The sequence below is a fragment of the Amblyomma mixtum genome, chromosome 1 (genome assembly GCF_055824585.1).
Source record: "Amblyomma mixtum isolate Tamu chromosome 1, ASM5582458v1, whole genome shotgun sequence".
In the NCBI taxonomy this organism is placed as follows: domain Eukaryota; kingdom Metazoa; phylum Arthropoda; class Arachnida; order Ixodida; family Ixodidae; genus Amblyomma; species Amblyomma mixtum.
Genome location: NC_143012.1, coordinates 161588832 through 161609264, shown reverse-complemented (window position 1 = coordinate 161609264; position 20433 = coordinate 161588832). Strand labels below are relative to the sequence as shown.

Sequence of the window (20433 nt, the reverse complement as noted above, 5' to 3'; positions counted from 1 at the left end):
CACTGTACCGCTGAAAGAGTCAGGGAAGACCCAGAGGAAAAGAAATGGTTGACCATGCGGTTTCAGAAGCTATACTGTCCATCTAGACAGCTGTGCATCTTTGGAGTGCTCACATTTAGGCAAAAAGCAATAAATAGAAATAAAAAAAAACAAACAGCTGTTGCTGTCGACAAGATTTAAAAAAAAAAGACTGCAAAAGAAAAGAAATTTGACCAATGTTGTTCTCAAGAGAGACCACCGCACCGCCGTCCTCAATTCATTTCATGCAAAGTGCCAAGATTGTTATGTTTATCATTCCCTTTTCACTGCAAGACCATTCTACTCACTACTGCCACGTAACACATAACTGGTTGCCCCTAGCATGTTCACATATCCATTTCGGGGGGAAACTGCTTATAAGACAAACATCGTTTCATGGTCCCTTCAAGTCCATGACCGGGAGTGTACTGTAATTCAACATCTGTGCACCAACCAACAAGTTGAGAACGTTTCTTAGCACTTTTCTTTATACAACACCCTCACGAATATGATTTCTTCTCTTCCCATGCAAGAAAGAGGTGAGACCACTTGTTTCCAGCTCTGCTTCACATTCCATCAATAAAGAATGGCAGCGAAATCGGAAGAAGTGAGGAGGAAAGAGGGGGAGGAGGGGATTCAGTGATTGGATGGCATAACCCACAGGATGTATACCGTAAAAACACACGTATAATACAAGGTTTTTTTTAATAATTAGCGTCCTAAATTTCCTCCTCGTACTATTTGCGGATCCGAACAAAAATTTTCGACATTGCTCGAAGTTTTGGTTTCATTATTGCGGCGTGGCTACGGCTTGGCTTCGTTACTCTCGACAAACGACGTCACGAGATCGTTTCTTTGTTGATCCGTTGGGTGTGCGGAGGGGGTCGCGGTGTGCTGTGTGCCTGTTGATAATGCATGTGCTCGCATGTAAGGCACTCTTCGCGAAGTGGATGTTGTTTTGGGGAGCACGATGTCAGGGTCTCGAAGACAGTACTCGGCTGCTTTCAAGCGAAAAGTGATTTTAGCTGCGGAGAACATTGGCAACGGTGCGGCCGGGAGGCAGTTTGGTGTCGTCGACGGAAGCATTCGTGGATGGCCATGACAGAAAGAAGCCCCTTTCGCGTTCAGCGGAACGCGACGAAGCTTTTGCGGCCACTTGATGGTTGTGTAAACAAACCGTTCAAGGACGCAGTCAAGCGGTGCTACGCAGAGTGGATGCGCTCAGGTGAGCCTGCAGTGACGCCAACTGGGTGGCCGAAGCGGGCTTAAGAAGCGCGGCATCTCGAACGCCCTCAATGGCACGGAAGATGAGTACATTTGGGATGATTTGGCGGACAAAGAAATGTCCAAAGAAAGCACTACTGAAGAAAAAAGTGATTGAACTGGAGTGCAGGATGCGATTTGAATAAATGTCTTCTATGAGCTTGCGTCACTCGTATTATACGCGGGTAAAACTTTTTTTTCTCATTGCACGTCTCTAAAACTTCACCTCGTATTATATTTGGGTTCATATTATATGCGGGTTTTTAGGGTAATTTCCGACTCCTAGAAAAAAAAAGAATGCTGGCACCCACCTGGTCGCAGAACTTGTCAGCCAGCCAGCTGTTGGCACAACTCGTGCTGCAGTACACTAATGGGGAGAAGAAGCAAGGGAAGTCGATTGGCCAACGGAAGCATTCCTGACACAACTGAACCCCACCAGACACCCCTCACCCACAGCTGATCGTGGGGTCAATTATTTATACTGCACCCATTTCGAGTATATGTTTGTCCCAGTCTTTGTATTGGAGAAATTATGAATCTGGGTCCCCCTCTCACAGGAGGATTAATTTACAAGCAGAACAGCACAAATGGACGCTCAACATTTGGTTGGTTTGGTTTATTGGGGTTTAACGTCCCAAAGCGACTCAGGCTATGAGGGACGCCGTAGTGGAGGGCTCCGGAAATTTCGACCACCTGGGGTTCTTTAACGTGCACTGACATCGCACAGCACACGGGCCTCTGGAATTTCACCTCCATTGATATGTGACTGCCGCGGCCAGGATAAAACCTGTGTCTTTCGGGTCAGCAGGCAGGCACCATAACCACTGAGCCAGCGTGGCAGTCTGTTCAACATTTGAAGCGGTATTTAACACCAAGTGTGTGAACTACAGTTGAAGACTGAAAAATCAGACCACTGATTTTGTAGACATGCTTGATTAATCAGACGTTTTCGCAGTACTGTGACATGCACCATAGGGACAAAGTATAAGAGTACTTGAAAATTCGGACGTACTGCAAGCGATTGCTCGATTTTTCGAACTCTATTACCACTCGCTGCAGCACTGATGCTAATAGCCAAGCCACCATATAATTTGTGTAGTGGAACCTTGTTGATACAGACTTCAAGGAAGATCAAAACATGATCGAATGACATGACATGACACGGGCTGCTTAATGTTATTGCGCTAACAGTGCTCACGCTTCGTGAGGTCTGGCCTTGGGAAAGGCAGCAGGTGGAAGGGGCGTGGTGTGGCTGAGGCGGCAGCCCCCAGGCAGTCCCCACCATCCCACTCGCACTTGGAGTTGTTGCACGGCTTGTCGCAGTAGCCATCCTTCACCCAGGTCGTGGGGCAGCCCAGCGCACAGTCTGGCACAGGCCACGCCAACCGCACCTGCACACAGCAGCCGCCCCGATCAACCACAAACATCCCTAGTATGTCCAGGTAACATCCAGATCTCCAGAGCCAGAACGGGATGTCCAAGACATGCATATCTGGCACTGGACATCGAAGATGGCACTGGACATCAAAGCTTCAGCGTATATCAGAGGGTCATCCATTAATGAACGGCTGGGGACATCTATAGCGGATATGCAAGGGATATCCGTACATATTCCTTCAGGGATCTGAACCTAAGTCTGCCGAGATTTCTCCTAGTACGAGAAATATAGAACAAAAATGCTCTTTTGCGGGCTTCAAACTTCACCACATCACATTCTCACAAGTAATAAACATAATGGCCATATTGATTCAAATCGCCTGAATATGGTACTGATATGACAGAGCCTGAATTAAAACAATCCTGTAACTTCTTGGTGCCAGAGCTGCTAATTAATGCCCTATGTAATGGTGTTCTTGCTTCCACATTCCCCCCAAGGCCTGCAAGCTTCTATAAGTATAAAAATAAAACTCCTGCCATGTGCTGCACTAGAGTAAACAAACTTAATGTCCACGTAATCATCACCCACCGGTTATGATGCCACTGCCGCACTGATGAATGTTGCATTGTGCTTCTTATGAATTTTGTCTCAGCTTTTTTATTATGTGGTTTCTTGACTGCGCTACAAAATTTTGTGTTATACCTACACACTTGGAAAGATGTTCTTTTGTGCTTGACATCTTGCTGAGATGGCAGTGCTGATTTGTTTCGGATGATTGGTTTGGCTCATTGGGGTTTAACGTCCCGAAGCGACTCAGGCTATGAGAGATGCCGTAGTGAAGGGCTCCGGAAATTTCGACCCCCTGGAGTTCTCTAATGTGCACTGACATCACACAGTACATGGGCCTCTAGAATTTTGCCTCCATAGAAATTCCACCGCCGCGGCCGGAATGGAACCCAAGTCTTTCGGGTTAGCAGCCAAGTGCAATAACCACTGAGCCACCGCAGCGGGGTGTTTCGGATGAAAGAAGCAGCCTGGCCTGATCCTTAGTGAATGCAACAGTGCTTGAAAACGGCTTCCAAGGCACTGCTGTACAATAAGTGATGAGATGCCATAGAACAGGCATAACAAATGAGGATGCTGGCCATAATTTGACACAGCCCCCCTTCAGGGGCCCACCTGAACTAAACCAGTGAGGGCCCAGCAAAATTCAAATTGATGAGAGTCTGATGCCATAACTAATACTCAGTGTCCTAGTTAAATGTAAGCAAGTTATCAAAAAAAGACGGTATCTATAGCCGGATACAACTAATAATCCAGTTGCAAATAACCCTCCAAACAGGCCGTCCAGCCAATGGCGTCGACATGGTTAATCCCAATTCAAAGAAGCACCTGCCGGTTACCTGTGATGCCACGTTAAGTATGCACGGGATTAACCATGACATAGTGACAGACAGTCGACGCCATTGGCTGGACTCTTCTGAGGGACATATGTTGCTGCATTCTTGACTTCTATCCAGCTATATTCGAATGAAAGCAAATACCGTATAAACGTGTGTACGGGCTGCACTTCGTTTTCCTCGAAGGAAATATTTAAAAAAAGAAAGATCCGTGTAAAGGTCGCAACCAAACTTTCCACGACCCACGTGGGAATAGCCTTCCAAATGCACGCGCCGCGGCCTCCGCGAGTCATCATCATCATCAACCACTTTTTTCTCCCCTGCAAGCTCCCGCTATCCATGTCAGCATCAGTATCGCCAGCTCCAGCTTTCTGTGGCTGTCAAAGGCACGGGAGTTGTGTAGCGGGGTAGTTCACCGTAGTTGTGGCCTTCGTGTGCCGCCACCGAGCACTGCAGTTCTAACACGATGGGCAAGCACCTTAATAGCTATGCGGCTGAGAGTTTTCTCTCGAACACGGCAAGCGTGCGGTGAGCAGGAAATTCGACATGGCCGAGAAGTGTGTCCAATGATGGTGCAACAAAAAGGATGCACTGAGAAACACAGTCTAAGCGCGCTTTCCGAGGCAAGCTGTGAGAGTTTCCCAAACTCTAAGAAGAGCTGCTCTGCTATGTGATCGAAGTGTGTAACAACGGCTACGCGTTGGCAGCGGACATGCTGCGTGGCTTCTTTTGGGATGAGCGTGCACCAGAACATAGCCCCACGACCTTTTGTCTGAAGTGTATGGGCCGCACCCCGAAATTTGGCCCTCGAACCTGGAAAAAAAAAGTGTGCCGTTACACACGTTGATACGGTAAGTGCTGTGCTGTTAAACTTTGCATCTGTAATTACATAATACATATTACAAGAGGTGCAGTTACATTTGAATAGCTCAACTAGAACATTACTCACAAGAAGCTTTGTGGTTTCAATTGGGCTCTTAGTTAGATGCACTCACTTTTTGCAGTGAGGCAGTTTTTACACTTGCCTCAGTGAAAATACATTGGTAACAAAATATATGAATACAATGTACAAACTAACTTGGAAGCAACAAACTAAATCTAATGCATAATGTAAAATCCAGTAAAATTAGCAACAGCGCAAAACACTATGCCTCCTGATTCCTGAATAAATTGGCACCAAGTTCAATTCAATTGCCTAAGGCAAACTAGAGAAAAGGGCCGCAATGCAGAGACTGCATTTGTAAAATCAAGAACAAAGATGATGAGACTTTTGACTACGTGCACTTACATATATAGAGTTGCAAGAAATCATGCTGCAGGCAAAAGGCAATTGGCTGCGCTGCCCTGATGGCATCTTGAAAGGTGTCAAACGAAAGGGCGTGAAATGAGCTTTCAAACTGTAGCAAAATGGCAGCGGTTGGGGATTGGTATCAGAATTGCTCCGTGTGAAGAGGAATGTCATTTCAAAGCTCACGCTTCGTTTTTCAGCTGCGCAACTTTCAAACTGTTCATTTTTTTGTGTCCTCTGGAAATGTTTTGAGTGTGGATATTTTGCATAGATATAGTCCGAAATATATTCATTACGAAAAACTGTTGTTAGAAAAATTGACTTTTTCGCGATTTTTTGTGATCCAGAGACCTGCATGCCCCTTAACTCAAGTGGCAACAATAAAGTACAAAAACTGCTTTGACCATGATTTTCAGTGCCGCCACTTCGTTTTATATTGCTCTCTGTTTTCATCCAAACACTCACACGAGTTTCGAGATGGACGAGTGATATGTGGCGGAGCAATATGGCTTCGCGGACGTACTACTTCCACAGCCTCTGCAGCGTTGACTGTTATGCGTGAAACAGAGTATACTCCCAGTGGCCAACAAAATTTGTCCCCATTTGTTGCCATCATCATCATAAAAGCATTTTTTTTTTCTTGTTCTACCTCTCAATTTATCTCTCGGGCTGTTAGATCTATAAATGTTGGTTACTGCCTGTGTTTCACTGATGTTGTTGACAGGTGGTGTGCATTTATAAACACAATCTCAAAGTTTGCAACTTGAACACAATTCACGTTATTGACCAGGGGCAGATTTTATTACATGGAGCCTATGGGAGGTTCCGCAACAGGTAAGATCAATGAGCTCTGGATCCAGCTGATTCTGTTTGAATCACAGATCGCGCCTTCCATGGTAGCGAAGAGTCGGCTGTTTGCGGTAGCGATGCTTCTTCGCATCTGTTAGGTCAAAATCAAACATTGAGAGTTATACGAGCAGCTATTTTAGTCCATATGAGGTGCACAACAGTTCCTCAATAATGTCCGAAACATTGTGCAAGTCTCAACTACTGGAGTACAAAAAAACCGGTCGGCTACAGTTCTCTCCATTTATGTACATACACTTTTTACCGCACAGAAAAGATGCATAATGTTTAGCTGATGGCCATCAACGTAAACAATATTGAACAACATCAGAGGAACGGCTTACACACTGAAATCGCGAATTTGAAAAAAAGCTCACATCTCTGAATACCATATTTACTCACATAATAGGCGCACTTTAAAAAAAAAAAATCCGGCTCAAAGTTTGGGAAGCGCCTATTATGCAAGTGCGCCTATTAAGCGAGTAAATACGGTACTATGCGGACATGATGTGGCACTAACCATGCTTCCCTGCGTCACAAGCTCGGACTCCTAAACAAGCAGATCATGGCAGAACCGGCTGCATGGGCCATGCCAAAACCTCGATCGTACCTTGTAGCCAGCAGCATGTGTGTAGAAGTCCTCGGGCCACACTTGCTTGCCAAAGAAGACATCATCGTTGAGGTAGATGAAGCGCTGCGACAAGCCCGGGATGCGGTGCAGGTGCGTCTCAATGGCAGGTGAACTGTACGTCGGCAGGTGGCTCCTGTTGGGGAAGATCTCCTGCAAGCACACCATTTAGAAGAGGGGTTCTTAAACTATGCCTCAAGGAATCCCAACTGTTTTCCATTGTGCCAAGGGACCCCCCTCATGCTGCATTTCAGTGCTCACAGGCAGGAATGAAGTGTCTCCCGATCGGTCGGTGTTGCTTGTGAATGGACCCTTCATGCTGATTTACCACTTTGTTCACTTTTGTGAGCGTTTGTTCTCTTGCTTTCAACAACCAGTTTTTCTATTGAATGCCCACCTCTCACTCATGCTCAGACCTCCAACTACAGGGCAAGAATGCAAAAAACTAGAACCTCATGACAAACATTACACCACTTTCACTGGCCATCTGACGCTCCCCGCTCCAACGGCATCAGCATTTTTTTCTGTTTCGGCAGCTACTGACTTTTTCGGGCAAGCAGGTTGGCCAGTGGCAAAAAAACTTCGCCCCAGCACTGCTGATACCGTCAAATCACCCACGAAAGCACCACATGCAGGCCAAGCTGCGAACTACACCTTCAATTGCCACACATGCTCGCGCACAGCGCCATCTGTCGACGAGGAACAGAAGTTCCAATCCAGGCCGACAACGATGAGAGTGAGCTTTATTGAGAAACAACATCAGATGTAATGCTCCAACTGCCAATGCCTGGCCGTACACTGCTGACACGGCATGTGAGATTATTCAGCGCTTCATTAAACAGACACTCAGGAACATTCCACCGACAAATACTTCTCCGTAAAAATTTTCTTTGGCTGTTTCTGCCAAGTTACAAGTTCCAGCTGCAGCAGATGCACTTATCAGCTAGAAAGTTGGATTTAGAAATATTCCTGTGAGTCTAATCAAACTTGCCGTGGTTTTGAAGTGAATGTAAGTGTAGTATAGCCTCTGGGATCCGTGCAAATAGCCCCGGTTTTGGTCTCTTTGTGATTAGAACACGGTACCTGACCGATAAAGGCCGATTTCTATTTGTCCTCAGAGTTCCTTGAACAAACCAGAAACTGTGTCTGGTCCACACACGCCTGCAAGGGCACCCAAAAGACGGGAATCACCAATGTGGGTGCTAGCGGAATCCACAAAAGCAGAACGCAGAACCCATTTAGAGAACACGATTTAGAAACTTCTATGAGGTTGTTCCTCCTCCATTGAAACAGGACGGAAATCAGGAGTGGTCGGAATTCTCTAGGAACTCTATCGAACATCATTGCACCCAAGCATTCAGCCTAGTTACACAAGAAGGGTAGCTACAGATAGAGAAATTAATGCTAACAGCAAAATGTTCTCATGCCGGCAAAAGGGCAATCACAAATGATGCAGAAGAATAAACATCTGGGCAAGTTGCTACAGTTTCATTTTAAATTAACCAGCGCAAAAGACAAGGGCATGAAGTAGGCACGACAAGCAATGATTGTAGTCACCTACCTAAAATTCTTGTCCATGGCCTCAAACACTTTTTGGTTGTATAAGCCCTCAAAAAGAATGATGAAACATGCTTTTTTTGTCCGAGAGCGCTAACTTCAGCCTTTCAGAAATCATGAACTCCACTAGCGGATGCAAGCTGGTTGACCCCTGTTCTTGTCTTTCACGCTGGTTAAGCGGGGACACTGGTCTTAGACCTATTTTCCTTATTTTTAGTCCCATACTAATGAAGCTGAACCATATTGCTCAGTTTTATATACTGATTTCAACAATGAAATTACCTTTTTCATAAATTACCGTATATACTCGTGTAAGGGCCGCCCCGGTGTAAGGGCCACCCTGTGTAAGGGCCGCACCCCCAACTTAGCCACCGCCAATTTGAAAAAAAAAAAAAAAAAAAAATTAGCCAAAAACTGTTTCATGCACGCATAATTTTTTCCGTTTTCCGCGTAAAAATCGCTATGACCACAAACGCGTTGTCCCGCGTGCCGTGCTCGGCCTGGAACCCCGCACACGCGGTCCGTCATCGACGCTAGCTCGCTTGGCGTTCACACCAGAAAGGATTGACAAAACATTATGCTGTGCAAAAAGCCAGGATGGGGTGCAGGTGTGTTGGGTGTGCCTTACCGTGCAAGAAAACGCGAGTGGCACGTCTTTGGGTGGTGACGCGCCGCTCCAAGCCGTCACAAGCGCCGCACCCTAGGTGGATCTTAGCTTAGGATCACGTGAAATTAGCCAGTAAAGTAATACAGTGATCAAGCAACCGCTAGCAACCTGTCTTACTGCAGGTGGTAATCGTGCAGATTGTGCGGGCACAATCCACACTTTTAATGCATTGTGTGTTTGAAGAATTCATTGCGCCTGCACTAATTTGTCATAAAAATGGGTATCGCCGCGTAAAAAACGGACGCGTAATCAGGGCTGCGCTGTAGCAGAAATTTTTAGCGGAAAAACGCCGGTTCCATGTAAGGGCCGCTCCCTGTGAGAACCGCGAAAAAAAGTGTGGCCCTTACACGATTATATACGGTAGTCGGTTCCCAAGATAATTAATTTCTGATTAGTCATTCATTAGTACCTCTGTACAAAAAAAAACTGCTGAATAAAAAGTCATTTTTAATCCATGGCTACATAGCATGGTAAGTGAAGAGTGCAATAATCAAAACCATTTTTCCGTTTTACCCTCATTAGTAATTTTACAGCACTTGGAATATCAATGTTTGAGGTGTGAATGTAATGCATCGATAAACTTTGCAAAATTATAAATTTTTGAAGTGCAATCGAACAGATCTGCTTTGATTATTGCACACAGTGTGCCTTCAGCTTCCCTTAGAAAACAATATGACATCTCTATCTGTCCTAGATGTTGAGATATCGAGACACTAAGACAGCCAGGTGTCCAAAATTTTCATGCCAGGTGTCTGCTTCTGCATAAATTCAGCCCACACTATGATCTGAATTCAATATTATGGTCAAAATGCTGACTTCCAGAGGGAAAAAATTGGCACAGTTGGAAAATAGTAGCTGTAGATTCCACAAACGCCATTTTTTGAAAATTATTTTTTGGTAATTTTTTGATCTGAGAGACCAGTGTCCCCTCCTTAATTTAAAAATGACAAAATATGCACAGGTACGCCAGAGTTTCAAAAAATTGTCCGATGATTACGCTTCTCTGTAATAAGAGTCTTGAAGGCTGTGGTACATGGACCATAGGTGACTGCACGCAGAACATGAAGTGCTGAATGGAGGTGGCTCTAGGTTTCAGCTTGAGCAGCGCACAGTGGGCCGCCGGTCTCGAATGGACGTCAGTGCACGCTAATCTGGCGCCACCTCTTGGCAGGTCGCAGCTGCAGAGCCCACCATACCATCCTCCTCCGCTTTCCTCCTTCTGCACTCTCTTCGCTATTACCGTAGTACTATTGCTATTGCCACTATTGCCGTAGTACGCTATTGCCGTAGTACTATTGCCGTAGTACGCTATTGCCGTAGTATGCTATTGCCGTAGCACGCTATTGCCGTACTACACCGATATGGTACCCAACTCACTGTTTTGCGAAATGTTACTTACTCTGTTTGCTATATGGCACAAAAACAAGTTATCTGTGACAAGAGGGTGCTTATTAATTCAACTGCAACAATGAAATCACTGCCAGGCATAGCACACTCTCACGAAAAACTGGAGGGGACACTTAAAGGGACCCTGAAATGGTTTCTTCAATCATATTTTATTGCAACAACTCTGTAGAGGTGGTCTCTGCGAGTATTCTAGTCTGATTCAGAAAGCTGCGCGTGGAACCAATAATTTACAAACAATTTTTCAAACTTGCCGCTCACAGCCGATTAGGGCGACACCTCACCGCGCGTTTTTACCCGCCCCTACCACTTGACGTAAACTGGGCAGCCTTGGCCATGGACTGGGCGACCCTTCTCATTGGCTCTGCCAATTGACGTCACGCGCAATTTTTGCAATATTTCATTTGAAACTGAGCACTGATGCTCCTTGAAATGCTATTTTATTGATTGCTTATTATTTTTTAAAACACACGTATACAGAGGTAAGAATCCAGCGCATTTCTTGAAATTAATATGGTACTTCCGGTAAAGAAGGAAATCCGTCTGCTCACAAAAACATGTGTTCTCGTCAAATCTTGGCGCCCGCCTTTGCGAGTTTCCTTTTGCGCCGTTGAGTCGCTGCTATAGTGTACTAGAATTATATATATCGCTGCTGTCGTCGCCCTGTGGGTCTCGGTATGGCGTGTACTGAAAGGCTCGAAGCCCATCTCAGCGGTGGCTGCACGCAGCCGCGCTTCGAGCTCTGGATCCATGCCGTTCGAGCAGCAATCAGGAGACACATGTGCGAAAACTTGGACGGCGCGCCGCACCGATCGTCATCAGAAAGACTGCCAGCTATACTCGAGCAGCGACAAAGCATGCCTGCTTATGTTGGGAGCTATCGGCAACGGCACCGCTCGCGGGCTCTCCGAGCGACGAGCTCTGCTGCTGCCTGGCTGCCGTGATCGTCGCTAGGCCTATAGCTCGTTTCACGATGAAGCCGCAGCGGCCGGCGCTTCGGTAGTCGCCTGAGCTATAATAAAAGGCTTACTCTACACATCGCTTTACAGTCAACAACATCATCTCACAATAAAGTAATAGTATGGTCACTTTCCGCGACGCCTTCAGCCGCGAAGCGAGCGGGCGCCAGGCGAGCCGGACCCCAACGTCAGGCCAGCGCAGCTGCAAGGCGGTTGTGGCCAGAAATTTGCTCGTATCACAGTTGTTACCTTTACCAGCAGCTCAGTATTGGTCAGCGATCCTCAAAAATGGCACATTTTTCACATTTCTTGGCCTAGGGTTTATTATTTACGTCAAGAACACTCTTTAGCTCAGGTCGGCCGGCCGGCATGCTCGGCGTACTTGACGTTCGCACAAGGAAACACAAAACAGCCATTCTACAAGAGATGATGCTTCCTAGATTCGAGCAACGACAACATGTCTGTTCAAAAGTGGATCTTTCGGCAACGACACCGACTGCGGCAACGCCGGGCGACGAATTGCGCGGTGGTCCCAGGCTGCCCTAGTCGTCGCTAGGCCTAATGGTTTCGCATCGAAGCAAGCGCTTCGGAAGTCGCTTGCGCTATATCAAAAGGCCTACTCTTCACATCGCTTTACTGCGAACTCGTCCCATAATAGAATATATATTCGATTTCCACGACGCCTTCAGCAACGGAGCTAGCAGGCGGCAGGCAAAGCGCCGCAGCAGCGCCAAAGCGGCTATGGGATGAAATTTGCTAGTATCGCATTCATCACTTTTACGATCAGCTCGGTATTGGCCAACGACCGTCAGAAGTGATGCATTTTTGACATGCATCTATCCCAGGGCTTGCTATAAACGTGAACAAACAATACTAGCGCGTTTTTCACTCGCCGGCGGCCGGCATCAAGGCTGGCAGGCCGGCCCGGCGTGGCTCGGCCCCGAGCGCACTGAGGAGTGCGCTGTACGTCATCACGACGCTGCCGCTCTCCGCGCTCGCTTTGGTTCCCGCTTCCCATCATTGCGTCTGCCGCGCACGGCTCGTCGTTGACATCTAGCAAGTTGCACGCAGGCGATCGGACGTTGCGACGCCGTTCGCAACAGCGCACCGCAGTGAATCGCACTCACTTTCGCACATGTGTCTACGACCACCGGAAGTAAACAAGCAGAGCGCCATTGCTTGACGTATGCATGGGCGGAGCATCGGCCCGTCTTTTCTTTTTTTTTTTCGGAGCGAGCCCCGCGTGTATGAGTTGAGGGTGGTATGTGGGGGAGAGGAGGAACATCATTTTTAATCGGCGATATCTTCGGTGTTGATGGAGTTCGCTTAACAATTTTTGCGGTGCGGCGACAAGTGATGGAATACCGATCTCTCGTGGGCTTTTGCTAACCATGGCAAAGAGCTTTTCAGGGTCCCTTTAAGCTCCGCCTTAAGGGATGATGTGGGGATCAGATCGCAAAAATCATGAAAAAAGTTGATTTTTGAGAAGTACACTTTTTGGCATCTTCAACACTGTTTCTATGTTCTACTGAAATAGTTCACCCAAAAATAATCTTTAAGCACTCCAAATAAATATACTACTCGTTGGCATCTACACATAGACAGTGCTTAGAACTTTCAGGCTTGTTTTCTCTAAAGTTTGTTTAGAGCTTAATACCTTGTTTGTGGAAAGTGTAGCACAGCAATGGGTGCATGGATTTTTACCTCGTTTGTTTTGTTGTGATCACTGAAATGTGGTCTATGTCAAGACAGCCTCAGATATACCACTTAGGCTCGCATATTTTTATTACATGGTAATGAGAGCATGATACATTCTAAACATAGAAGAAGCTGCATATTGTGTCCTTTATGAAAAAGAGCACAGAAATTTTTTAAAAAATTAAGAGAGTCTTGATTTACACCACACTTCTTAAAATATTAAAAGGATTTACAGACCTGTAGCCTGTTTTTTTTGTCATGCTAGGCTTTTGACAAGCAAGCAACATGGGGACAACATATAAACAATGATAAAATGGAAACTACTGGAGCTGTCATAGTGAAACTTTATGCCTGATTGTTTGATGCTGTTTTAAGCCAGTCTGCCAAATTTTATCACTCTAAGTCGAAAAATAGAAAAGTTGCCTTTGATCCCCTCATCCCCCCTTAAGAGTAATAGCACTGATGGGCTAATGCACATAGATGCCCAATTGGTGATCCTTGACTTTATATTTATATACAGCTATGAGTCCTCATACCGCTCCTGGCGCAGTGGTGCAGCAGTTAAGCGATGCACCACTGCCCTGCGATGGCAGGTGCTCCCATCGGTGGAGCTTGTGAGACCCAGGTTGCTCTTTCTGAGGAACCACTTGCGAACAATCATTAATCTAACTGCCACCTTCCACAGTGGCCAGTTTGCTCGCAATCCGGTGGGCAGGTTGTGATGATGCCACAAGGTCGCGTGACCTAAGTGGCCCACCTAGTTTGCCAGAGTGGTCGGCTGCTCCAGCTGCATGGTTTCAAATGGTCTCCAACGTCAACGCCCGTAACACCGGACAAATTTTCCGACATGAGGGTAATAACGCTTTATCATTAAACGCCGTGAGTTTGTTGTGTACACAATTGAGTACAAAGCACTTGAAAGGGTTAAAGGCCAGCATGTGCCTCCTGCACTAGCTGAGAATGTGAATGTTGACGACAAAGAGTTTTTGACAGACAGTTGCACCATCTCTCCCCTGTTTGCAGCCAACGTGAATGGACTGAGGACAGAGATGAGAGAGAGCAGTGGGGTGTACCTCGTGGGTGACGATGGCCACCCGGGGACAGTCCAGGTTGAGCCAGGAGGGGATCTGGCCGTTGGTGACTACGTACACCTTGCGCACCCAGGGGGCAAACCGCTCCAGGGACCGCAGGGAGTACTTCAGCTCCTGGGAAGAGGAAGAAGGGATCATCACGGCCGGCCACTACTGCACTACACAGTGAGGCACAGAGCCTTTCCACTCCTCCAAGCATTCGTTCCCCGCGAAATCCTCCAGACTGTCTTACAGAAAGCTGCTTTTTACAAATACAAATACAAATACCTTTATTTCAACATCAGGGATGTTAGGGGTACACCCAAAAAGCCTATGACTGGCTTGACAGAGGGGCGCAACCCCGTACATAAAAACCGGCAGCAACAGAACACGGACTGAACAATAAAAAGACTACACTGCATAGGTAAACATCATATTCAATAAAGATTAGTGAACATCCTCTTGCAATAATAGATAGGTGAAGTCGGCAAGGTTAACACGAAACGCTCAAAGACACTGAAAAATCGAGCGATGCAACATGCAAATCCCCCCAAAACGGCCAAAAAATTTATTTTTTCAAAATTTTTGTATCCACTGGTAAGCCAGGTTTTTTATGTTGTCCCAAAATATCAAAGCTGAAATCTACCGAGAAGTAGTAAGAACAAAATTGTTTCGCTAACGATGACGGCTGTGCAGTGCGGGGAAATGCTTGAACAATCGGTATTTTTCTTGCTGTGGTGGCTCAGTGGTTAAGGAACTTGTCTACTGAGCGGGAGTAACCGGGCTCGAATCCGACTGCGACAGCTGCGTTTCGATGGAGGTAGAACGCAAAAAGTGCTGTTTCCTGCGCGATGTCAGTGCACGGTAAAGATCCCCAGGCAGGTGGTCAAAATTATTCCCGAGACCTCCACTACCGGACCTCTTTCTTCCTTTCTTCTTTCACTCTCTTTTTTAGCCATTCTTTACCATGCAGTTTGCATAGGCGAGATATGTGGGACAGTTACTGCGTCATTTCCTTTCCTCAAAACCAATTTCCAATTTTTTTTTTTCCTCCATTAGAGTTTTCTGCCTAGACACTCTTGCACAGATTTCCTCACGATCTACTACGCCACTGTTTGTTTTGTTGCACTCCTAGGACCATACTGCAAGTCAAGGCAATCTTTGTTTTTCAAATCTGCGAATTCTAAATTTCTTGTTTGAAATCTTAATGTCACTCCAGATATGCCAACCGGCATGTGCCTCACAATAGTTCAAAACCAGAGTTCGTGCTTTGCGAAAAAAAAATTCTCAGCAGGAACACAATGCATATTTAACCAGCCTTCTGCACATTTTCTCAATTCTGCAGGCTATTCAGAAGAATCATAAGAAAATATACAATTAGAGCCCAATTTTCTAGAGACCTAGCTGCAAAATTTTATGAGAATCGTTACAAAATTATTTCAAATATTCTAAACAAATTTCATGTAAATACATCATGAAATAAAAAATGCTTGCTGAAAGCCATGTGGACATTGAAGACACCTCCATCTCATTATTATTGAGAGTAAAAATTAAATGCTTGACTCTTTGTAGCTATGATGATAATGACTGCTCAGCAGCTCAGCAGAAATAGACACACTTCTTGGGGCAAAAATTAGATTTACAAATGATACATGTTTTTTTCTACCCACTGGACTCAAAACTGGAGACCAAAAAGAATTTCTTAATCCCCATTAGAAAGACTACTAAGTGGAGATTATTGATGGACTATGAGGCAAGTGTCCCAAACTAGACCTGTTGCTAAAGGAGGTATTGAATGAAGATGTTCCCAGAGAGCACATGAACGCTGTAGATTTTAGGGCTTGTCTGTACGATGTTGAAAAGAGAGTTGAGATTATAACTCTAGTCATCTGGCAGTACATGTGTAATCAAGCATCTGTAATGTAAAAAGCTCCTAATCCGCCGAGTGTAAAATCGGACGATTATTCAAAACCTAGCAAGCACTGCAAGTCTGAATTCTTTGTTCTAACTAAGGGTGAGAAAACACGAAAGCAATCACACAGGCACAGTGATAGCGCTCGATTGGAATGTTAAGAAAGTAATTAACCATGACTACAGACGGAAAAACAGAACAAACGGCGGGACAGGCGGGGAAAAGTGATAAATGGGACAGCCATCATTTTCTTTTGCCCTTCTGTCAAATTTATTTGTCATTTATTTATTTATTTACAATACCCCTAAGGGCCCTCGTGCGAGGGTATTACATGGGGGGGGGGGGGGGGGGGAGGGCGATATACGGCACAGGCACTTGAAACAAAATACATGTAATAACGAAGTATGAAATAAATCTAGTAATCTACACAAATAACACAACAAACAACGCAGAATAAAATACTCAGTAAATGCACATAATACAACAAAAATAAAAAAACGGTTAATCCATGGTTTGCTCTAACGAATGCTGAAATGATTGTAAGTTAACCTCAGTACCTATGTGTGATGGCAGGTTATTCCAGCCTATTACAGAGCGAGCAATGAATGATTTCGCGTAAAGCGAAAGCTGTTTTCCCCCTGTACACAGTCTTGAACCAACTGGTCCCTCATCTCGTATCTCTCTGCCTGCTTTCTGCCACCACTGACTACATTTCCTTTTCCTTCAGAGCCATCCTGTTGCCCTCACGGACCAAATGGTCGCTGTTTTTTGCATTACGTGCTTCGTCAAAGTACACTTGCTCTTCGTGATTTCCGTTAGCGTGTCATTAATTAACTCTGAGTTCATCTCGTAATGAATATCTCTGTCTCAACATTACCCCTATTACTTCCTTTTCAATAGCCCACTGCACTGTTTTCAGCATAATATAGAGGGGAGACAGGGGTCTTCAAATGAAAATTTTTATTATTAGAGATGTCATAATGAAATTAAGTGTGTACACATATTTCTTCCTGCTGTTTTCAAAAATATAATTAGATTCAGTATATCGCCGTTAGTTGATCCGTTAGTTCCCATAATATAGGAAAACAACTGAAGCCTAATTAGGTAATTTCTGACAAGTCGTTAAGTCACTTTCCCTTAATACTTTTTCATTCAAAGTAAAATGAATCTGTAGCCAAAGCCTGCCATATGGAGCTATGCTATTTATATTGTTTTTGGGGTATACATATCATCACATAAAATTGTTGAATTATGCTGAAGCACCATAATTATGAAATATAATTCGGTGGCATTGTTCGCCAAATTTGATATGCTCGGCTCAGCCATAAAAAACCGGCAGAGCTCCATAGTATAGTTCTTTCTGAAATCAGTGATATAAGATTAACTTAAATTGCACCATAAAAGTATAAAAAAAAAGTCTGTGGGGCTAGTCACATTGGCAAAAAGGCACGAAGCTGAGAAAATCACATTTTAAGAGCGCACACAAGGCATCTGGAGGCCGTTGTGGAAGTGTCAGAAAACAGCAGAGTGCAAATTTTCAGAGCACCATTTGCAACTGCGAGTAATATCGGATGTAGGCAACAGCGCCGGTTTTCAATCAAGACTAAGATGGTGGCCATCGGAGACGTAGTTGCAGGAAGCTACGGGCGCAAAATACTGCCACATTTCACTTACGTACCATTTCGGCCCTTTGAAGGCATCGAATATACCATTTTTTTAGTAATTGAAGGTTGAATTAGACCTTGAACCTTTATAGGTAAGTATGTACTTTAGGTTACATGGAACCTAAATATGCCAATTTTGAAATACTGAAATGCTCACATTTCTTTGCACCATTTCAAGACCTGCATCTCCCCATTAAACCAACTGTTACGTTCCCAAGTTTCTGCCCCAAAGGTGAGCACTTGCAAGATACAAATAGTTTACAGCAAGAGTGAACAAACACGACTGTTCAGGTGGCTGGCTGAGAACGAAAAGCCAACGAAAAGCTTACTGCCAAGGCGTTCTGGTGCCTGTGAGCTTACAAGAGCACCAGTCACCATCTCATTAACATTACTTTGCTCATGAGTGTCCCAGTAAGCAACTATTGCATGCTTTTTGTTTTGGAAATGCGAGTCAGACACTACTGATAAATTGAGCACACCAGCCAAATGAACATCACCCCATTCTGATTCTTCCGGTTATTTGTTTCCCATGGTGCATATCAGTACTCATTACTTGGCCTATGTAGATGCCCTCCATTACGACATGCAAACCTTACTTCTTGTCATAGACAGTTGCCCCCTTCTGACAGACCATTGAACATGACCTGTTTTCTTCAGGTTACCGTATAACCTTGTGCAAGTGCTGTGCAGCGAGCTATGGAAAGGAAAATGATAGGTGTAACGTTAAGAGACCTGAAGAGGGCGGAGTGGGTGAGGGAACAAACGCGGGTTAATGATATCCTAGTCGAAATCAAGAGGAAGAAATGGGCTTGGGCAGGGCATGTATTGCGAAGGCAAGATAACCGCTGGTCCCTAAGGGTAACGGAATGGATTCCAAGAGAAAGCAAGCATAGCAGGGGATGGCAGAAAGTTAGGTGGGCAGATGAGATTAAGAAGTTTGCGGGGATACGGTGGCCGCAACTGGCGAAGGACAGGGTCAGGGTCAATTGGAGGGACATGGGAGAGGCCTTTGCCCTGCAGTGGGCGTAGTCAGGCTGATAATGATGATGATGGTGAAGTGTTGCGCCTTATTATGGACTAGACAATTGAGAAAAAAATATGGTTCCACTTTATTTTTTTAATTCAAGTATACGCCACATTTTCAGAATTCACACATTAATAAAAAATAAAGTGCGGCCCTTACACAAGTTCATATGGTAATTGTTGGTCCTACTATTGTCCTTCGTCTCCTTAGGTTTTTAAACGGCAACTGGTCTCACTGTGGCTCGAGTATTTTAATGAGTTGTTGTTGTGTTGGATTTTATGGCACATAGGCAGCTAAGGCCATCACGTGCCAAGCTCAAAGTTGTCTCTTATTGCGGACTATGCTGTCCCATCTATATACCCTGCTTCAAGGAGGAAATTAATAAAAAAAAATATTGTCACGAGAACCCTAACAGTTCCTTTCACATTCAGGCAGCGAAATGCACTCTCCTGCCTCACCCTAGATGAAACATTCTGCGAAAATAAGTGGTAGAAATGAACACCACCTAACGGTGTCATTGATTGACACTGCTATTCTATGAAATGTTTTGGTAAAAAAGCACTCATATGCTCAACATCGACCAAGAATCGTGTCACCGTACGTATGTACGTACATATGGATGTATACGTACAATCCTGTGCTGCTATCTAGACACACGAGTCTAGAAACACAAGTTACAACCCAAGCTTACCAGAGTTGCTCGGGTAAGTTTGGGTAGTAACTTGGGTATGCTCGGGTAAGGTGGCTGGGATAGAAACAGCCACCTGCCAGTGCAGTGGCGCATCGCTTAACCGCTGCACCACTGCACTGGTAGTGGTGTATGAGGACTCGCCGCCATCTAGGAATCTTAAGTAGGTATTACCGAGGTGGCATACATGGGCATTAAGGGTGCACCGAAGAGGATTCTGAACTTGTCTTTTTGCCGCGGGAACTCCATCTACATGTTCCTAGCATTCTTAGAAACTGCGACTTATTGCCCTGTGTGGCCGATTTCCCTAATTAAATCGAATTAACGCTCGGCTCCCGCCTTTATTTTTTTAATTCTCCCCGTACGGTGGGCGGAGTCGACGAACGCGTGGAGTGCCTTTCAGCCAGCTCCGTGGAGGCTTTGCTTTCGCTTTATTTTGTTTTTTAGGTTTCCATGAATAAATAGTTTCATTCCCAGATAATATAGCCGCAAAATAAGCCCGCAGAAATAAAAATACGCGCGGACTATTTGCTACTACGGACTACTACGTATTACTCCGCCGATGGCAGAGCAGCAAGCCTCCACAGGACTGGGTGAAAGGCACTCCACGCGTTGGTCGACTCCGCCCACCGTACGGGGGAGAATTAAAAAAAAAAGGCGGGAGCCGGATGTTAATTCGATTTAATTAGGGAAATCGGCCACACGGGGCAATAAATCGAAGTTTCTAAGAAAGCTCTGAACGTGTAGATCCGAGTTCCCGCGGCAAAAAGACAAGTTCAGATTCCTCTTCAGTGCACCTTTAACCCACTGAAGATACCATGCCACACCCCTAAGGCGGAATGTTTAAGTGCCCCCTCCAATTGAAGAGTGAACACCTGCTTTCGCACGTCTACTCGGTATGCTAAACCTCAACCAATTTTTTTGATGAAACTTTTCATCAAGATTGTGCAAAAAAAAACCTAGAGCTCA

General features: G+C 45.2%; 1 protein-coding gene across 1 annotated transcript in view; it reads right to left on the bottom strand.

The window, feature by feature from the left end:
• The window catches only part of Gnptab (N-acetylglucosamine-1-phosphate transferase subunits alpha and beta), an 85794-nt gene that overhangs the window by 48673 nt on the left and 16688 nt on the right, over window positions 1-20433 (bottom strand). The window contains exons 8-11 of the mRNA XM_089558880.1: window positions 14180-14311; window positions 6804-6974; window positions 2480-2672; window positions 1593-1648 (exon numbers count right to left, since the gene is read on the bottom strand). Of these exons, the coding sequence (XP_089415006.1) occupies window positions 1593-1648; window positions 2480-2672; window positions 6804-6974; window positions 14180-14311 (552 nt within the window). The remainder of the gene's footprint in view (window positions 1-1592; window positions 1649-2479; window positions 2673-6803; window positions 6975-14179; window positions 14312-20433) is intronic.